Below are 18236 nucleotides of genomic sequence, written 5' to 3'. Positions count from 1 at the left end.
TATGTAATGTCTAATTTACTTTTAAAACAGAAAAGGGCAGACAGTATTCCTCCATTGTTGCAAGAATTTGTCGCAGCTTTCTTTGAGAATGTATGTCAGGAACACAGTCCCATGGATCTGTTACGGTAGGATTGGAGAAGGCGTTATTTAGTTCATACTGGTATAATTATGGTGTCATAATATAATAAATTGTTAAGTATCTGATTTTATTAAAATTGCAAAACTAACAGCAGGACTCCTTCCCACAAAAGCCAGGCAATCTAGAGTTGTTAAAACTCCATTTTTAACTTGCATTGTGTCTACGTTTTGCAATCCATTGGATTGTGCACTGTTCTAAGGTTTGCACTCTCCTTATTTGACCATGTCATTTCTGTTGATTTCATCTGAGCAGTGCAAGGCAGTTTACAGTTAAATTGGTCTTAGTTTATTTTAACATCTGCTGGTGTTTTCATTTCCTTGCTTTTTGGGATGAGGAATAGAAATATGTTGAATATTTAGGCCAAAATTTTTAAAGCGGTGTGCCTAAAATTACACTCCAAAATCTATATTTAGGTACCTGCATAAAGCCCTAATCCAGTTATGCGCGTAACTTTAAGCACAAGACTAGCTCCATTCAAATCAAATAAACTTGAATTTCACTTTTTTTATATACTGTCAGCTTAATGGTGGTAATGCAGTTTTTATTTTTTCCACAAGCTGATCAAAGGTAGATAATTTTCAGTTGTAAAGGGTTGATGTACATATAATGTGAAAAAGGAAACATATATCTGCATCAAGAACAGATGTAAAGAAGCTGAGTGTTCGCAGTTTTTATATAGTCTAGTATCTTTCTTGGTGCAGAATAAAAAGAAAAAAGGACTTTTTAAAATAGGCTTATCAAATCTAAACAGCTAAGGAATATTTTTAGAAAGCTGATGCTAGGTACACCTTATCTATTTTGAATGTGAGATGTTAATTGTATTTCTAAAGTATATCAGTAAATATTTGTCTGGCCAGTATTATTTCTATATATAGTGAAGCAGTTCATGTTCAAGTATATGCATATTTTTGTTTTAGGTATCTCTTGAATTTTCCAATGCCGATTGAATTTACATCACCTTTGTATAAAGGACATCTTACAGACGATATTTTAAACCAGCAAGTCCCATTTTTGTGGCAAATCTACTGGTGAGAATTTTTATAGCCTCTGAGAAATGAACACTGGGTCTGAGTAAACAGTGGATTTTCTAATTTGTTTGAGTACATTTTACATATTTAAGTGCGTATTACATTGGATTCTTTGAATGACTAATCCACCAGATGCTAGATGCTTCCCTGGCTGCTGCAGAACAGAGATGGATTTATGGAGCTGTAAATGAGGATGTCATCAAAGGCTCACGCTTGGCAGAAGTTCCAGAGGTTCTGTCCTTGCTGAGCCAGGACAGTGGCTGTGGCTTATCGCTACCAAAATTGCCAGTGGCTTTTTTTTTTTTTTTCCTTAAACTTTTCTTCATTTCTCTCTTTCATCTATCTCTACTTCTCGTTCTAGGTTTTTCCCATTTCTCTATTTTGGCTTTGCTTAGTTCTTCAGCATTCTTTTTCTCCACCCTCGATGGCCCAGTCTTCCTACAGTAAGGACATGCATGTTCTAAAAGTTGGGACTTCCCAGAGACGGACTTCTTCTCAACAAGGGAAAATGCCACGGTCATGGTCTTCCTCAAGAAGAAAGCGATGTGTAAAGGTGTACAGATCCCAGTCATGCACTTATGGTCTATTTTGTTTTTTCTACTGTTCCGTCTGAAAGCAAGGATATTAAAGATTTGCCAGGAGACGATACTAGTTGTCATGGTAACAGCCAAAGAGGACCGTTCTTTTAGTATAGGCAATGTCATTGGGATATTCTCTTGTGCTGTCATGTAAGAAGCCTACTTCATGGTCTGGTTTTATGCCATCTCCATGATTGACTGCATGGCTTTTTGAATAGATTTCAGAGTAGCAGCCATGTTAGTCTGTACCCGCAAAAAGAACAGGAGTACCTGTGGCACCTTAGAGACTAACTAATTTAATAAAGTAGGATTCTAGGTCACCGCAGAACTGTATCGCGTTCGTGGGTCTAGAGGGACAAAAGGAGAGGCCCCGAGATAGGACAGACTCTTCTGCTGGGCTAAGAGAATAGCTGGAAAGATTAACAATATTGCTGGGTGGGTCTGGGGAACTACTGTTGTGGCTCCTTGTGGCATGTAGCAGTTTAGATAGTTTAGTGTCCTTTTTCCTTTGTAGAGAGGCAAAGTTTGTCTTGTAAATGGCTTGTCTAGTTTTTGCAAAGTCTATCCATGAGGAAGTTTGTGTGGAAGGTTGGTTTTTTATGAGAGTATCCAGTTTTGAGAGCTCATTCTTAATCTTTCCCTGTTTGCTGTATAGGATGCTGATCAGGTGGTTTCGCAGTTTCTTTGAGAGTGTGTGACACAGTCTCTCAGCATAGTCTGTGTGATATGTAGATTGTAATGGATTTTGTACCTTTAGTCCTTTTGGTATGATGTCCATCTGCTTGCATTTGGAAAGGAAGATGATGTCTGTCTGTATCTGTACGAGTTTTTTCATGACGTTGATGGATTTCCACTCCATACGGCTAAATGCAGTGCCTTGCATAATGACAGGTTTCAGAGTAGCAGCCGTGTTAGTCTGTATCCGCAAAAAGAACAGGAGTACTTGTGGCACCTTAGAGACTAACAAATTTGTTAGTCTCTAAGGTGCCACAAGTACTCCTGTTCTTTTTTTGAATAGAGAGGCTGAGCCAGGAATAACTCTCCAAATGAATGCTTACTTATTTGGTGGAAGGTTTCTTTGAAGCCAGCAAAGATAAAAACCCTCCTCTCAAAACGTACTTCTGCTGTTTTACCTAGCTGCATTCGTTGCATTGTTTCAGATTAGATGGTAAGCTGTTTGGAGAAGGAACTTTGCATCTCTCTCAGAATCTAGTACAATGAGGCCTCCACGATACAGATAATAAATAACATGCAAAAAAGAAGAGTGTGTCAGGTTACAACTAATATGCACCAGGATTCAATATATCCTGAAGTTTATTCAGGACAACACAGCCCCTTTGGCACTAGGAATAAGTATACTGAAGATTCATCAAGCACCTATGGATAACTTGCTGTCTGGACAGTGAGCTTAGTCTTGCATTCCACATGTACGTTTTTAGCTTCTTGAATCATAAAAACAATCCATGCCTGCCAAGATTAGGAAACACCCATTTTAGAAACCTTGTACATCATGTAGTCACAGACTATCCATTCATATGAGTCTATATCTTATTTCCTATCCATGATCGATGTTTCTGAGAATAATAATTTCAGCAAGGAGAATCATTGAGCTTTATCAGCCTTCTTGATAAAGTTGAGCAGTACAGCATCTTTAGCTATGCCCTGCTGAGCAGTGAAACAAATCTTCAAAAGGATGGATGGACTCAGGAAGTCAGCAGGTGCCTCTCTTTCCTTGTCAGGTGCAAAGGACAAATATTTCAAAGTTCATCTTGCCAGGTTCATTGCTGTCTTATACAATCACACAAAGTGGAAATACCAAAACCTGAAAGGATCAAGGAGCAACAACATTTACTTGGAAAGAGCATGTGACTTTTGTGACTAGTGACTTGGGCCTTTGTTCACACCTTCTCCAAGTACTATACACAGGGCTTTTGGTTATCCTCTGTGCTGCCTTTGACATCATCAGTCTCCATCCTATGGCAGAGGGCTCATTTAGCTATCTAGCTATATTTCATTTCTATACTCTTTCAGTTTCTGGATGCATTTTTTTTTCTTATAACCTACTTAGCCAAAGACTTCTCCTTTGCAAACTCCTAGCTAAACCCTTAAGTATAAATTGGTGGATGAGTGTCTGGCAGAAATGTCTCATCTGTTAATCTCTATTCTTGGAAAAGTTCCGTCCATCAGTCTAATACTCCCCTTCTTCCGGGAGCAGAAAAACAATATTAAATGTTTATTGAGCCATTGTTTGTCATTTTTTTTTCTTGCTCTTCTTGGGGGAGGGTGTCAATATATTTGCTGTTTACCATTTCCCCGTCAGTTTTGTTTCTGAACCCTTAGTGTTTAACTAGCAATCATAGTCTGATATTCTCAAGTGTACATTTAATTATACCTTTTGGAATGTTATTGTTCTGGAGCTTTCCAGAGGGAAGCTCTGGTCACCTGTCTCCAGTCTGCAGCAGTCAGAGAACACTCTTAGGTAAGGATTGGCAGAAAGAAAGGTACTTTTCAAGAGTAGAAATGTACAGGTAAGAGAAACTTTTAATCTTTATTTAAATGCATTATAAATACCTATTTAGTTTACAAACTATTACTCATTAACTGCTGTAAGATTAGTCATTTTATAAATTATGACTGATAAAATTGAAATTAGGCTTATTTTAGCAGCATTAATGATTTCACTTCTGCCTTTGTGAAATGTTAAACTCTGCATTGTCCTTATCTTGTATATTAAATAAAGAAGATAAGAGCAAACCCACTAAGGCATAATGTTGTTTGTAACTTTTAAAACAAACAGTTTATGCCAGTCTCTTCATGCAAGTGTTGGTGAAGCATTGGATGCTTATGAAGCAGCTCTAGGAGCAGTGATGCAACAGGAAACAGTGCAGAACATTTGGATGGAGTAAGTTTAAATGAAGGGGGGAAAGCTACCTAATTTCACAGTTGTAAAACTAAGGCCTTTGGAAGTGTCAATTTGGTTTTCTTTTGTTTTTGTTTTTTTTTTTTGCAGTTACCTTGTTTTTCTCAATAGCAAAGTTGTTGGATCCAACAATAAAGTTCAAGAATTCAAGCTTTTTACTGATCTAGTGAACAGATGTCTAGTTACAGTCCCCACCCGATACCCTATTCCTTTTAGCACTGCTGATTACTGGACCAATTATGAGTTTCATAATAGGGTAAGAATTTTCAGTAACCAATTGTATGTTAAATGTGTATTGCTAATGACCTGTTAACAAATGTTCTTAAGTAATTTATTGCATTAGAGCACCTTAAGCTTATATTTTCTCTTAGCATTTCCCAGTTTCTTAAAAAATGTGAATTTAGGGAGGACAGTGAATAAGCAGTGAACAAGGGAGACTGTTCTGAGCATAGAGGGCATAAAGATAAATGGAAAAAATGTTTTGGAAGAGTGGTAGGAGAAGGAAGAAATTAGAACAAATATTGTTGGTAACAAGATTATAAGCATTCTTAAAGGTGAGGTTGAGCTGGAATTAAATGCAGTGAGACACACAAAGTGAAGAGATTCAAGGAAGAAGTTGCTCTACACCAGCAAGACAGCAATATCACATCAGCAAAGAAATTTTTAAATACATTGGGGAGATGAGAAGAGGATAAGACTAAAGAGAAAGTTATAGTAGTTAAGGTGAGATTTGATTAGAGTGGATGTATGTGTTTGCAGAGAGGACAAGAGAGGGTGTTTTTTGTTTCTGTTTTGGTCATGAGAGGAAGGAGAGACTTCATGGTGTACAGTGGAAAAAGTCTACAAAGAGGGTGGCTATGATAGTGGGAGATGGGAAGGGTACTGGAGTTGTGACTTTATTTTTTTAAGGGGGTGGTTCAGCAAAATTAGGAGGTATAGACCATTTTGGAGGGTGTGTGGAGTGGCAACAAGACATCCAAGATGGGATGTCTGAGAGATCGTTGGAGATAAATGAGTGTGAAGAGGTAGTTTTGGGAATTACCTACGTAGAGGTGGTAGTTAAAATTTATGGGAGTGGATAAGGTCCAAGTATAAAAGGAGGAGCCAACGCAAAATCTCAAGGCATAGCAACAAAAAAGGAGAGGGTAAGAGTCCCTGAAATATGCTTAAGGAATCTATCAGCAAGATAGAAGAACCAGGAGCACTCAGAGGGCAATTCCACCTAAATAACTATCTGAAATGCTTCCTTCAGAACTGTTTCAGGACAGAACAAGTGATTTGATGGTGTACTGCAGGGGTGGCCAACCTGAGCCTGAGAAGGAGCCAGAATTTACCAATGTACATTGCCAAAGAGCCACAGTAATACGTCAGTAGCCCCCCATCAGCTCTTTTCTCTCCCCCCCACCCCCCGCTCCCAGCGCCTCCCTCCCACTGTCAGCCCCACCGATCAGCACCTCCCGATCAGCTGTTTTGTGGCGTGCAGGAGGCTCTGGGGGAGAGGGGGGAGGAGCGAAGGCACGGCGGGAAGGGGTGGAGTGGGGGCAGGGCCTCGGGCAGAGCCAGGGGTTGAGCAGTGAGCACCCCCCGGCACATTGGAAAGTTGGCGCCTGTAGCTCCAGTCCCGGAGTCGGTGCCTATACAAGGAGCCGCATATTAACTTCTGAAGAGCCGCATGTTGCTCCGGAGCCACAGGTTGGCCACCCGGTGTACTGCATTAGGGCATGCGTGTCTATGAAGTGAAAGGAATTTTTGGCTGAATAACACTATATACTAATGTATTACTTACTATCTAGTAATTAAACAATTCCATGCCATCTCCTTCCCCGTGCAGTAAGAGATTTCATATGTTTACTTGGTTAGTGTAAATTGGTATAGTTCACTGACTTCAACAGGACTATGACTAATTACACCAGCTAAGTATATGTTTAGTTGTAGAGCACCCTGTGCTGTTGCTGTGAAGGACATTGAGAGAATTGTTCAAAACTTGTATTTATACAGTTATGACAAAAGATGCTAAATTTGAATGGAAATCTTGCTAGATGGGTGTGTTTGTCTTTATCTTCTTTCCCAATTAAAGTGTTATATACATATGGTAAAAATTTCAAAAGTGCCAGAGTAATGTAGCTGCTTTTGAAAATTTTACCCATGAAGTTTAAGCTGAAAGAATCCTCATCGTGAGCTTCAGCTATTTGAGTTTTATTAATTTTTTACAATAGTAATTGTGACTTTGCTAATCTGAGAACCAAATTTCTTTCTGGAGGCTGGGGGAAGCTTTACTCTAATGGACTTGAAATTTTGTTCAGTTTAATTTTTAAACTTCTAGGCAAAATATAGTAATTGTATCTCTCAAATAAACACTTACTTACTGTTAAGATTAAGGTTCATGCTTAAGATTCATGTTCCAATAATTATATTTCTCATCAAAATTACAGGCAACTAGAATTCATACCCTTTTAAATTGGATTCACTTTTATCTTTGAATTTTACAGGTAATTTTCTTTTATTTGAGCTGTGTTCCAAAGTCTCAACATTCCAAAACCTTGGAACGGTTTTGCTCTTCTATGCCTACCAATCCTGGACTTGCACTAAGGTAGGAAAATAAACTTAAGGGTGTATATTGCTAACCAGTTCTATATATCTTAAGACTAGTTCACATGGTTGCAGTTGGGAATTCAATGTATTTTAAAACAAAAAACAAAAAAAACCCCCAAAACTTGGAAAAAGTTCTTTGTCTAGCAAAAGCAGAGGTTCAGGTTCAGTATATCCATGTATCGGCTAGAATACAAGTAAAACTCCTCTAAAATAAATCCTTGGTATGAACATCTTTTAATATAATAGAAGAGAGAGAATAAAGACAAGTGTTGTGGTGACCAGTGAATGTAGGAGTTTGAAAAGGGGACAAGTTAATAAACTGCAAGTTCTCCTTTGCTGCATCCTGCCGAAGAACACCCTGGCATTTTGGCATCTTACCAGTTGTTTCCCAATGCCTGACAGAATTCTGTTCCATCTACAGAAGGGCTAAAAAGTGACTTGCAAGAATTATTGGTAACTTTCATAGTGCTATCTGGGGTGTGTGGTCAGAAGGCTAGAAGCTCCAGACTCTTTTGATTTGTGGTGAGTAGAGAAACACTAGGGAAGAGTTAAATTTTTTTTTAAGACATATAATCACTGTCTATTCAAAATGTTCAACAGAGGACAAAGAATATGTAGCTATGTTAGTGTGGTAGGGCTAGTTTGAACCTTAACTTAAAATTTGTTCAGATTTTTTTTTTTAAATAAAGACAAATTAAGAATTTGTCTTAAGAAGTTGTCTTTAATTTCTTCTTTCCTATTTATAAGAATTTTCAGTTGATGCAACAGATGGGAATGATTCATATTTATGAAATGTTTCAAAATGCATATTTACTCAGACTGGGCATAGCTCTAAAAAAGACATTATTATTTGTCATGTACATCTATAGCTCAAATGGTCAGCTTCTTATTTTATAGACTGAGAAATCCCAGAGCTCTCCCTTTTCCTTGTTATGGATCAGTGGCCTGAAATCTTTTAATATTTTTTTAAATGACACACAAGATTAAATGGCTGTATTTATTTATTTTTTTCCAGCCAAGAAATAAATTCCTCATCAAAACCTGTTTATAATGGTACTGTTAGGATGCACTTACTAGAACTGTTTGCTACCTATGTAGAACTTGTATACTCTGCTAGGAATATCTGTATTTACAGATTGGATATAGAGAGATCTGATTTCATGCTGTTAGTTCCTAGACATGTCAACATATAAAACTGTAGCGCCATTTGGAGCTCTTTAGCATACCACTCTTCTTGGAGATGTATACCCACCTCACACATGCTGAAGACTAGAATTTTGACCTCTGACCTCATAGTGCACCAAGAGCATGCTTTATGTATCTCTGACCACACGCTTTGTTGTGATTCCCTAAACGATTGCCTCCAATAACTTTTTTTCAGCTGACCTAAAAATTGGTGGTGTCACTATGCACATAAGTGCATCATACCTTAGATCAATGTGGTTGTATCTTTAATATATTTTTTTTATTCCTTATGATCAGAGCTGTACTTATTTCCCTTGAATGTCCTTTACAGGCTGCTTCAACAACTTTGGGAAGAGAACAATGTTCAGATACTGAAACTGCAAGCCAAGATGTTTACATATAATATCCCAACATGCCTGGCCATCTGGAAAATGTAATGCAACAATCATAAACCTGTTTTCATAGATATTGCTTTTGTTTATAAGGTTTGCATCACAAAGGTAAATCTGAAATGTCCTTCAAATTGGATTTATACTGGAAGGCTTTTTTTCATTATTTTTAGAATTCCAACATTTGGTTGAGACAAGCAGAGGTACTGACAGTTTTAATGTAAAATGAGTCATTTAGTTTCCATGTAGAAAAAACATATAGGCAATTATTGTTTGGATAAATATAGAAAATGTATTTTAATTATTAAATTATTGACTTCTGTCTCCTCCTCCTCTCTACCCTCCCTTTTATATATCACAATAGCAATAATCTCCATTATCCAGTGATGCTCAACTGATCATTTTCTTCAGTGTTTGTTCATAATGGGGAACCACTGAAATGTCTTGCTCATGTAAGGTTGCTTTAAAAAATGGCTACTTTTTTTTTTTTTTTCTTCCTTTTCGCTATAGATTATCATCATTGGAAGTTAGTCTGTTACTTTCAGGCCGTTTGTAATCCCATCCCACAATCAATATTCTGCCAGAAATGGCATTTAATTCCATGCATGGATAAATTATTTTTGTGTATTTCTTTTTCTCAGAGCCATTGCTGCCGAGTGCTTTCTAAAGGGACAGAGAGAGGTAAGTCAACATTGCAACTGATCGTTTTAACAAAGAAAATTCTATGAAACTTATCAGTGTACCTGGCTGCACCCAGAGCATAGTTCATTTTATAAAATTAAGATTTTGGGGTAGTTGAAATGTTCTGGGCATAAACCAGAAACAGATACTTCAAATACAAGGAATCTTTTTGGCAGCTCGTTTTGTCAACATATTATACTCTTGGGAGGATGGCCAGATCTGAGATGGGTGTGTATTGTTATGCCATCAACTGGTTCTTTGGTCTATAGACAGTTAGGGTATATCTACACTATAATTAAAAACCTACAGCTAGCCAGTGCCAGCTGACTGGGGCTTGGGCTAAGGGGCTGTTTAATTGCAATGTAGATGTTCAGGTTTGGGATGGAGCCTGGGCTCTAGGACCCTGGAAGATGGGAGGGTTCCAGAGCGAGCCCAGATGTCTACACTGCAATAAAACAGCCCCTTAGCCTGCGCCCTGCGAGCCAGAGTCAGCTGGGCCAGCTACAGGTATCTAATTGCAGTGTAGACATACCCATATAGACCTGGTTAAAGTTTCTGGGTCTGCTAACCAAAGGCCAGGAGGTCTGTGGTCCCCGTGCACTTCCCCGTTTTTTTGATTTTCAGTATTCCGTGAAATTTGGAAGTAAATGCCACATCTGATCAAAAAATTATCACATTACATCCAAACATACTGAGAAATGCCATCAACTTGTGTAGGCTTGCTATATGGTTGGCCAAAAATATTTTTTAATAGTCCAATAGCACTGCTCATGCACCCTCCCTAGCATTTCATTACAGCAGCTCTCCAAGAGAATGGAACTTCCAGATGGGACACAGACAGAATTGATCCTGCTCTAGTTGCTTTTGCCCCCAACAAAACACTGTTTGGTCATGGAAAGATGCACTGTGTTGGAGGACCAGGAAGCCATGAGTTCTAGACTTATGTTTCTTCTAACTGGTGCTTATTTTGTACTCTTCAGAACTTTTTATTGAGCAAGACCTCACAGGTTACACAAACTGGGAATAGAACTCAGATCTCTAATACTGCAGACTGAGTCGCAGCCGCTTAGCAAGATTGGCACTCTTTCTGAAAGACAAATATTTCTCCTTGGGTATGCTGTCTGTAAAATGGAACTGCTTCTGCATATGTAAACCCAAGGTTTCATTCTGTTATGTCATAATCCTGAGCTTGTCCTCTGAGGATAACAGCAGTTTCCTACTTCCAGCTATCATGTTGGTATTTCTTTCACTGAAGTTGAGTTTGTGCAGCCTTGCCAAGGGTTTGGGGTTCAGAATGTATGGCATAGGGATTGTTAATTGCACATGATAGAATTTGTTTTTGCCTCTTTTAAAAAAAACAACAACTGGGAAATATATAGGAAAAGCCTATGTTAAATAGTCATTTAGGCTGTAAAGTCAAGCACTTAATTCTGGTATTTCCTAACTTTTAGGGTTGCTCAGGCAACTTTAATTCCTGCCTCCTTGCATGCATTATGATGCAGTCTTTAATGGCATGGTCACAGCCTATCTTTGTTCCATAGGACCTTGTCTCATTCAGTTTACAAGATGGACAGTTCTCAGGGCGTGAATTAAGGTTGCACAGTGAAATAAGACAGTAGGACTCCTGCCTCATTCGCACTAGAACTTCAAAAAATGTAGAAAAGGAGGCAGGGTTCTGCAGGAAGAGCAAGGATAGGCTTGGAGTTAAGACAGTTGAATGCTTTGTCCCACCTTTGCTTCTGCAACAAATTTCTGATTTGCCCAACATCACATAAACCACTAATTATTTGTTGCTTTCTGGGTGCTCAGCTTAAGACATCTGGCTCCTGAATTTCAGAAATGCTGAGGACTTGTAACTGCAACTAAAGTCATTGAGACCTGTGAATGCTCAGTAGCTCTGGCAGTAAAACAGGAGAGTCTAGACTAGAGGAATGAGCAGAGGGTTGGGAATTGGGAGGTCCTGAATTCTGATTCTGGTTCTGCCACTGATTCCCTCTGACATGGCACTTAGACAAAGAATCCCTTCCCGTGAAATGGGAATAATGCTTATCCATCTGCCTCCCAGGGTTGTTCTGAGGATTAATGTCTGTACAGTGATTTGAACATAGTCTGCTCTAAAAGTGCAACATAATCTCAAGAAATGGATTAGGTGTTTCAGTTTGAGGCTCAGTCACTCAGACACCCCAAATTGGTGGGGACTTTCATAAACTTTGCCTTAATCTCCCTGTTCCTCTATTTCCTATCTATAAAATGGGAATAATAATATTCTTGTCAAAGGGGAGTTGTGAAAGTAAATGCATTAATGTTTGAGACCAAGATAATATAATGATGAATGCCATACACAAAAGCCCATGAGGCAGTTAATTCTGTATGCAGTGCTGGATTTGGAGGGTATGTAGTAAGCAAGACATGGGGCCACACGTTGAATGATGAGGAGAAAAAGATATTGAACATCTGCTTCATTCCCTGAGCATTATGTCTCCTGTGAAATGAGAGGCAGGGGTTTTATGGAAAAAATAGCATTTAATCATGTAATTAATCATACTAATGTGCACTCAAGGATCAGAATTAAAGCACAGGCAGGCTTAAATCTGGCATTTCCTAACTTCTGACTGCTTGAGTTTGCAACCTACATTTTCTTATAAGATTGTTTTTTGTACGCAGAAATCTTATTGAGACAGTTCTATGTGCTTTAAATGTTTGTATTATTTTCTGAATACACTGAGTAGCATTATCTTGGTATTTATTTTTATTTTACAGGTCCATCATTTATATCAGAGAGCCTTTCAGAAGTTACCTCTATGTGCAACACTGTGGAAAGATGTAATGTTTTCTCCTTATGTTTCACTTTGAGGTTTCATATAAATTTTCTGCATATCCCATATCCATAGATGTGGTGATGCTCAAGCTCTGGCTAAATCTTATATCTGCTTCCCCATCTCTTACAGCAACTCTTGTTTGAAGCATCAGGAGGAGGTAAAACTGATAACCTGAGAAAACTAGTTTCCAAGTGCCAAGAGGTTGGAGTCAGCCTAGATGAGCTTTTAAATTTAAACACTTACAGAACAGAAAGCAAGAATCACTGAACGCTGGGTGCAGTCAGTCCTAAGTCCTATTAAATGCCAAAATCATTTGAATGATTCTTCAGGCTGATCCATGCCTAAGCTCTGTGTCAGGCAGATGAGCATTGCTGAGCATATCAAGTCTCCAATCTGCTTTCCTTGAACCTGGAAACAATTAACATGACCCTCCTCTCTCTGGATAATTGAACTCCCTGTTTGGCCTGCTTCTGGGCCCTGCCAGAATCTCATAACATCATGTACGTAAGTATAGTTAATCAAAATGACAGACATTATTTTTTTTATGTTTTCCTTTTATTTTCCTTTTTCTTTATCTTGTGCTGTTCCTGATTCACTTGACACTCTCGCTGATGCCTGAGAGATCTGTGTTTGGGGTTAAGTACTGGACTGTGTTTACAGTAAAAAGCAAGCAGTCCACTTGGCTTTTTCCTTTTTTAAACCTTTTTGAGATTTTTTTTCATTACAGGATTTAAAACAAAAGCAGCCGCTCTTAAGGAAAGCGTAACTGCCAGGGCCACAAGTATGCTTCTTGCACTTGAAGGCTCTAAGAGGGTTGTTTACTGCCCTTTCTGCATTCTGGACTCATGGCAGAGACTATTAAACTTGAAGATTAAAGAAACTATTGCAAATGCCAGTGCATCAGAAATAAGAGTGGTCAATTATTATGTGCAATTTTTTTGTAAAGAAATTTTAATTTATAATAAAGTTTAACAGTTTAAAGAACAGTTAATATTGAACTGTTTTGTATTAAGATACTACTCTGTAGTATTAGTTGTTTATACAAAGATATTTTGAATATAAGTTAACTTTTAAGAAAGCTGTGGTCTTTATTATTTGTTCTCTATTAATCACATGAAAATGGGATTGAGATAGTCACAGTTCTTGTGACTGGGAAATATTTTTCATATCCACAAAAGGTCTTTCCTCCTTCTGCCCCAGGTACAAACACTTAGTCATGTTTTGACAGTCACCACTGACAGCACTTACTCCAGCCCTGGAAAGTACAAGATACTGCATCATAGAAACTGGCATTTTTAAATTCCATAATTCTACTCTTTAATTATATGGGACATGGAGAAAGGGCCTCCTGACATACACTACAACATGGGATATTTCTGCCAATCCAGTGAACTGACAAGCATTTGCTGGAAGTGGTTGGTCACGTGGTGCTAGCTCCCTCCCTTGCATCCATGTGCCAAATCAAATTACACAGCTATATACTATTATAGGTGTGTCCAAACTGTGGCTCGTGAGCTGCATGTGGCTCTTTCACAGTTAAAGTGCGGCTTGTAGAGCCCTGCACGCACCTCCCCATTCTCCCCCTACCAGACTGGGCCGGGGGCGGGGGTGTGTGCCTCGGGGGTTCTGCCCTGTGGCAGGGGTGGTGGGACTAGGGGCTTCTGCCCTGCGGGGGGGAGGGGGGTGTCTAATGGCTTTAGCCTTGCAGGGGTGAATTGTGGCAGAAGCCCCGCACCCTGGCAGGTGCCAGCCCGCGGGGCAGGTTGTGCGTGTCTTGAGACTCAAACTTCTGAAGATTATTTTATGTAGCTCAGAGGGTCAGTAAGATTGGCCACTCCTGTACTATTACCTTTCCATATAAATAATTTATACAGGTGCCACAGAGATGATTTGATCACAAATGGGAGGGTAGGTAAGCCTCAAATTTGGAAATGAGGAGAGGTGGTTCATGACATCAGTTCATTAACAATTATTTTTTTCTTGAAGTTTGTGATCCTTGGATGTGCCAAGGTAACCTGGCCTTAAGTGGAAAAAATGCCGGTCCTAAGCCAGGGCAATGGGCAAAGATTGTGTTCTTCCACATACTTATACACCTGATTTGTAGAAACAAGTAAAACTTCAAATAATTGCCCATTCATAAAAACTGGTTATTGCATTTATTGTTTTGGCAAGGCAGCATCAGAAAAAAATCTAACAATAAATCCAAGCTCTATTTTAGTTAGACAAAGTCAGAAGTGCTCAAAATGATTTAGTTTTGAATGAATCTAATGTAGACAACACAATGTAGGAAATTAAAATACAATCAATATTTTGTTCTGTTCAAAATATAAAAAGCCTCAGTATGAAAGTTTTTTAGCATGTACTACATAAGTATTTTTCCAAAATGCATTTAAAACTTCATTAATGAATGAAAGCATCCATGACATTTTTATGTATGCCCTATTTCAGGGAAACACTACTAATGGGGGGAATTCTGCGCCAAAAAAATAAATTCTGTGCACAATATTTTAAAATTCTGCATATTTTATTTGTCAAAATAACACACTATGATCACGCTGGATTCAATTAATTAGATAATTTATTTAAACTACAATACAATAGATGGAGAATGGGAGTGGGGAACATTGGAGGAAATCCCCAACCCCCCTTGCCCAATAGGAATATAGCTAGGCTTGACCCTTTATTTCTAGCTATTAGCAAATATATGCAGCCATATATATATATATATATGCTCAGTGTTACATCAGAGGCAACTGAAGAGCAAATGAGGGCCGGGGAATCAAACTCATAATTTATATTGGCTATTGACCATCTCCAGAAAGGTCCGTAGCAAACAGTTCATGGAGCACATTTTGATACATTTTTCAGTCCAAACATTTAGACCAGTTCTAATGACTAAAGCACCATAAGCATTTATAAGGCCATACTGTCCTTTACACCGTTCTGGCCATGTAAAGGAGACAACATTTTTACACCTGTTTTATACCCCTGGGGGAATGCACAGAGACAATGGGAACAATTCACTAAGCAGGCAGACTGCTACATTTTGCTCTGCCTGAAGGGACAGCCTGCATCACGCCTACCTTCTCAGACACACCCGGAAGCCCTGCCCCTCCATGCCGAGCGTGCTACAATAGTGAGAGGGACTGTGTGTGTGTGTCTGTCTGTCTCACACCCACGACTGCCCATGCCTTCACATACTGCTGGTGGTGATTTACGTCTCTATTGGCTGCTCCAGGTGCCTGAGCCGACCTGCCTGTGCTGCTAGGGAGGGTCGTGACTGCTCTTGGGGGCTTCCCTTTACTCCCCCCTCAGAAGCCATTTTTCTGTGGGGAAGCAGAGAAATCTGTGTGGGGGACATGAACATTATTATCAATACATAATTCAGCACAATGCTGCTACTCTTTAATCTTATTAAAAGTATTGTTCATTACTATGAAAGTTACAGATTTTGGACTGTATGAGTGCTCATGTTCTTTGGCACGACAGATATTTATTGTCCGTGTTTTGTTACCTTTTTGATATCACTGTTCTGTATCTGTGTAGCAGAAAGCCATTTGGCTCACTCTGAGTCCAAAGAAACTTTTTTTTAAGTTTTAAATCTTCCTCAGGAAATGATGTACTCTGCCTTTAAAGGTTTCTTTATATAGTTGGAGATATGCTGCTTAAAGTTGACTGACTGTCTCCCTTCTGGTCATCTGTAATTCTTACTGTTTTAATTTATAGTTCTGGTGTATAAATTGCATCTTGGCCCAGTTCTAGTTGGCTGAACACACTTGTAACTTTAAGTAAGTAATTCTCATTAAAATTAGAGAAGCAATGACGAGGAAGATGGTTATCTTTTAGAGCAGCACAAGCTCATGTGAATTTTCTCTGGCCAGGCTCAAAGAAAAATGCCTTGGGTAGTGTTGGAGAATTTCTCTCACCCTTGAAGGCTTCAGTGTTTTCATTAGAAATTGAAATTCTAATGTCTTGTCCTGCTATATACATTGGTGTACTAAATAAAAAGTACCATTTAAACAATCGCATTTAAGATCTAGTACTAGCTGATTTTAGTACTTCGTTTTCCTCTTTTATGCACTATTTTATGTTTGTAAGGGAAAATAAATAATGGTTGGTTGGTTATCTTCATAAAAGGACATCCTCTGCAACATCATCTCCTCTGTTTTAAAACAATCACTTATTTCAAATCCTGGATTTGTATGGCTGGATCATGAGAGAAAACCAAACTACTCAAAATACACATTTTATTTATAGAAGCAATTTAAATTGAATAGGTCTAGTGTGTGTCCTGCTTCTTACAACACAGTATGTCTTAACGTGCCTGTACTACAGTTCAAGCTGTGTTAAAATAGCTTGTACTGGAGAAGTACTAACACTGTTAGTGAAGCACAGTGTATGCTGTGATTTCAGTATAACAGAGGGTTTAGAGATGTTATAGTGTTAGTGACCCCTTTATAATGTGGGTAAGCCTGGTCTCTACTGTGACTTCTGTGGCAAGGACTATTAAACATGATTCTAGCTAACTTTGTTTTATCTCTGGTGTAAACAGGATCTAATTAGGCTCTTAAAATATACTACCTCAGTTGAGTAAGATCTAATAACTACGGGGAATGGTCAAATGAATTAGAGAAACTTAAAGTAAAATTAACAGGAGCATGTATTGCTTAAGATGTCTGCTGCTCTTGTCTGGCAGCTGCATGGTCCATGTGTAAAAGTGACTGAAAGCTGATGGTGGTTGTACTGAAGTAAGTGATTCCATTACACTTAGGCTGAAAAAGTTAGAAAACAGCATTTCCTATGAAAGAATACTGTTCAGTCTGCTACCACGGGGAGAGCTGCTCTTCTATCAAAAGCAAATGCACCAATCGCTGAACAGGACCTTCATCTCCTGCTTCAGTCTATCTTACCAATATTTTTATTGAAGACTTAAGGGAAGAGAGAGAAAACATTCCTGTTTGGGGGGGCGGGGGGGGGGAAGAGTATACTGCCCTAATTATATATGGAGATATACCTATCTCATAGAGCTGGAAGGGACCCTGAGAGGTCATCGAGTCCAGCCCCCTGCCTTCATTAGCAGGACCAAGTACTGATTTTGCCCCAGATCCCTAAGTGGCCCCCTCAGGGATTAAGCTCACAACCCTGGGTTTAGCAGGCCAATGCTCAAACCACTGAGCTATCCCTCCCCCTACTCCTTATACTAGGTAACCTTCCCTGTGCTATACTGAAGGCTCCCAGACTGATTCTGCTAGAGCTAGGTTCTTCCTTCACCACGTAGGAAGGTAAAGCTTGTACCACATCAAAGAAACAGGGTGGGGAGTGGAGGGTTCTTTAGCTCAGACTATATCACTCTCTTGAGGTAGATTGCTCAATGGCCTTTGGAGGGGAAGAAGAGTCCAAGGCTACCTCCTAAATAGAGCTTCAGCCAATATTTACACAGCTGCTCTGTCTCTGTTCCATTAGATAATATCACACCTTTTTTAATCTGTTCCCTAAACGTAGGGAGATTAGCTAGCATGCTCTGCTGGAACAGTCTCAGGAACCTAGCAGCCACTGGGGGCAGCCTCTTAACTTCCCTTCCTGAAGCAGGCCAGGTTTCCCTCTTACACTAGATGGGCCCTACTTTATCATGAATGCTTTCTAAACTTTTGTAAAGCACACAATTTATACAGCATTTTACAAAATACAGTTAGATGTTCCCTATCTCAAAGAGGTTACTATTTAGGATGAGATAAAGAACAAGTTCAGCGCTTGCTGGTGTCAGGGAGGGTGGGGATGTCAAATAGAAGGAGACTATCTCAGGGATAAGGAGCAGTATAAGCAATGTTGGGAAGCTTAGAGAGGAGATGAAACTGACAGCTGGGGAGGAGCATAAAACAGATTGGAGCACAAAAATGCAATCTGT

General features: G+C 39.1%; 1 protein-coding gene across 4 annotated transcripts in view; it reads left to right on the top strand.

Moving 5' to 3' along the window:
* ZFC3H1 (zinc finger C3H1-type containing) overlaps positions 1 to 13367 on the top strand; it is a 60027-nt gene extending 46660 nt beyond the window's left edge. For all 4 annotated transcript variants that reach the window (XM_024209095.2, XM_024209096.2, XM_026648804.1 and 1 more), the window contains exons 28-36: positions 31 to 125; positions 1057 to 1167; positions 4543 to 4647; positions 4756 to 4921; positions 7155 to 7255; positions 8774 to 8875; positions 9473 to 9512; positions 12273 to 12335; positions 12461 to 13367. In XM_024209095.2, the coding sequence (XP_024064863.2) occupies positions 31 to 125; positions 1057 to 1167; positions 4543 to 4647; positions 4756 to 4921; positions 7155 to 7255; positions 8774 to 8875; positions 9473 to 9512; positions 12273 to 12335; positions 12461 to 12598 (921 nt within the window). In that variant the 3' untranslated portion in view covers positions 12599 to 13367. The remainder of the gene's footprint in view (positions 1 to 30; positions 126 to 1056; positions 1168 to 4542; positions 4648 to 4755; positions 4922 to 7154; positions 7256 to 8773; positions 8876 to 9472; positions 9513 to 12272; positions 12336 to 12460) is intronic.
* Positions 13368 to 18236: the final 4869 nt, after the last annotated feature.

Source organism: Terrapene carolina, unplaced genomic scaffold (assembly GCF_002925995.2).
Source record: "Terrapene carolina triunguis isolate 2854851 unplaced genomic scaffold, T_m_triunguis-2.0 Scaffold68, whole genome shotgun sequence".
In the NCBI taxonomy this organism is placed as follows: domain Eukaryota; kingdom Metazoa; phylum Chordata; order Testudines; family Emydidae; genus Terrapene; species Terrapene triunguis.
The sequence above is the reverse complement of the archived record's forward strand: the minus strand, read 5'-3'. Positions and strand labels throughout refer to the sequence as shown.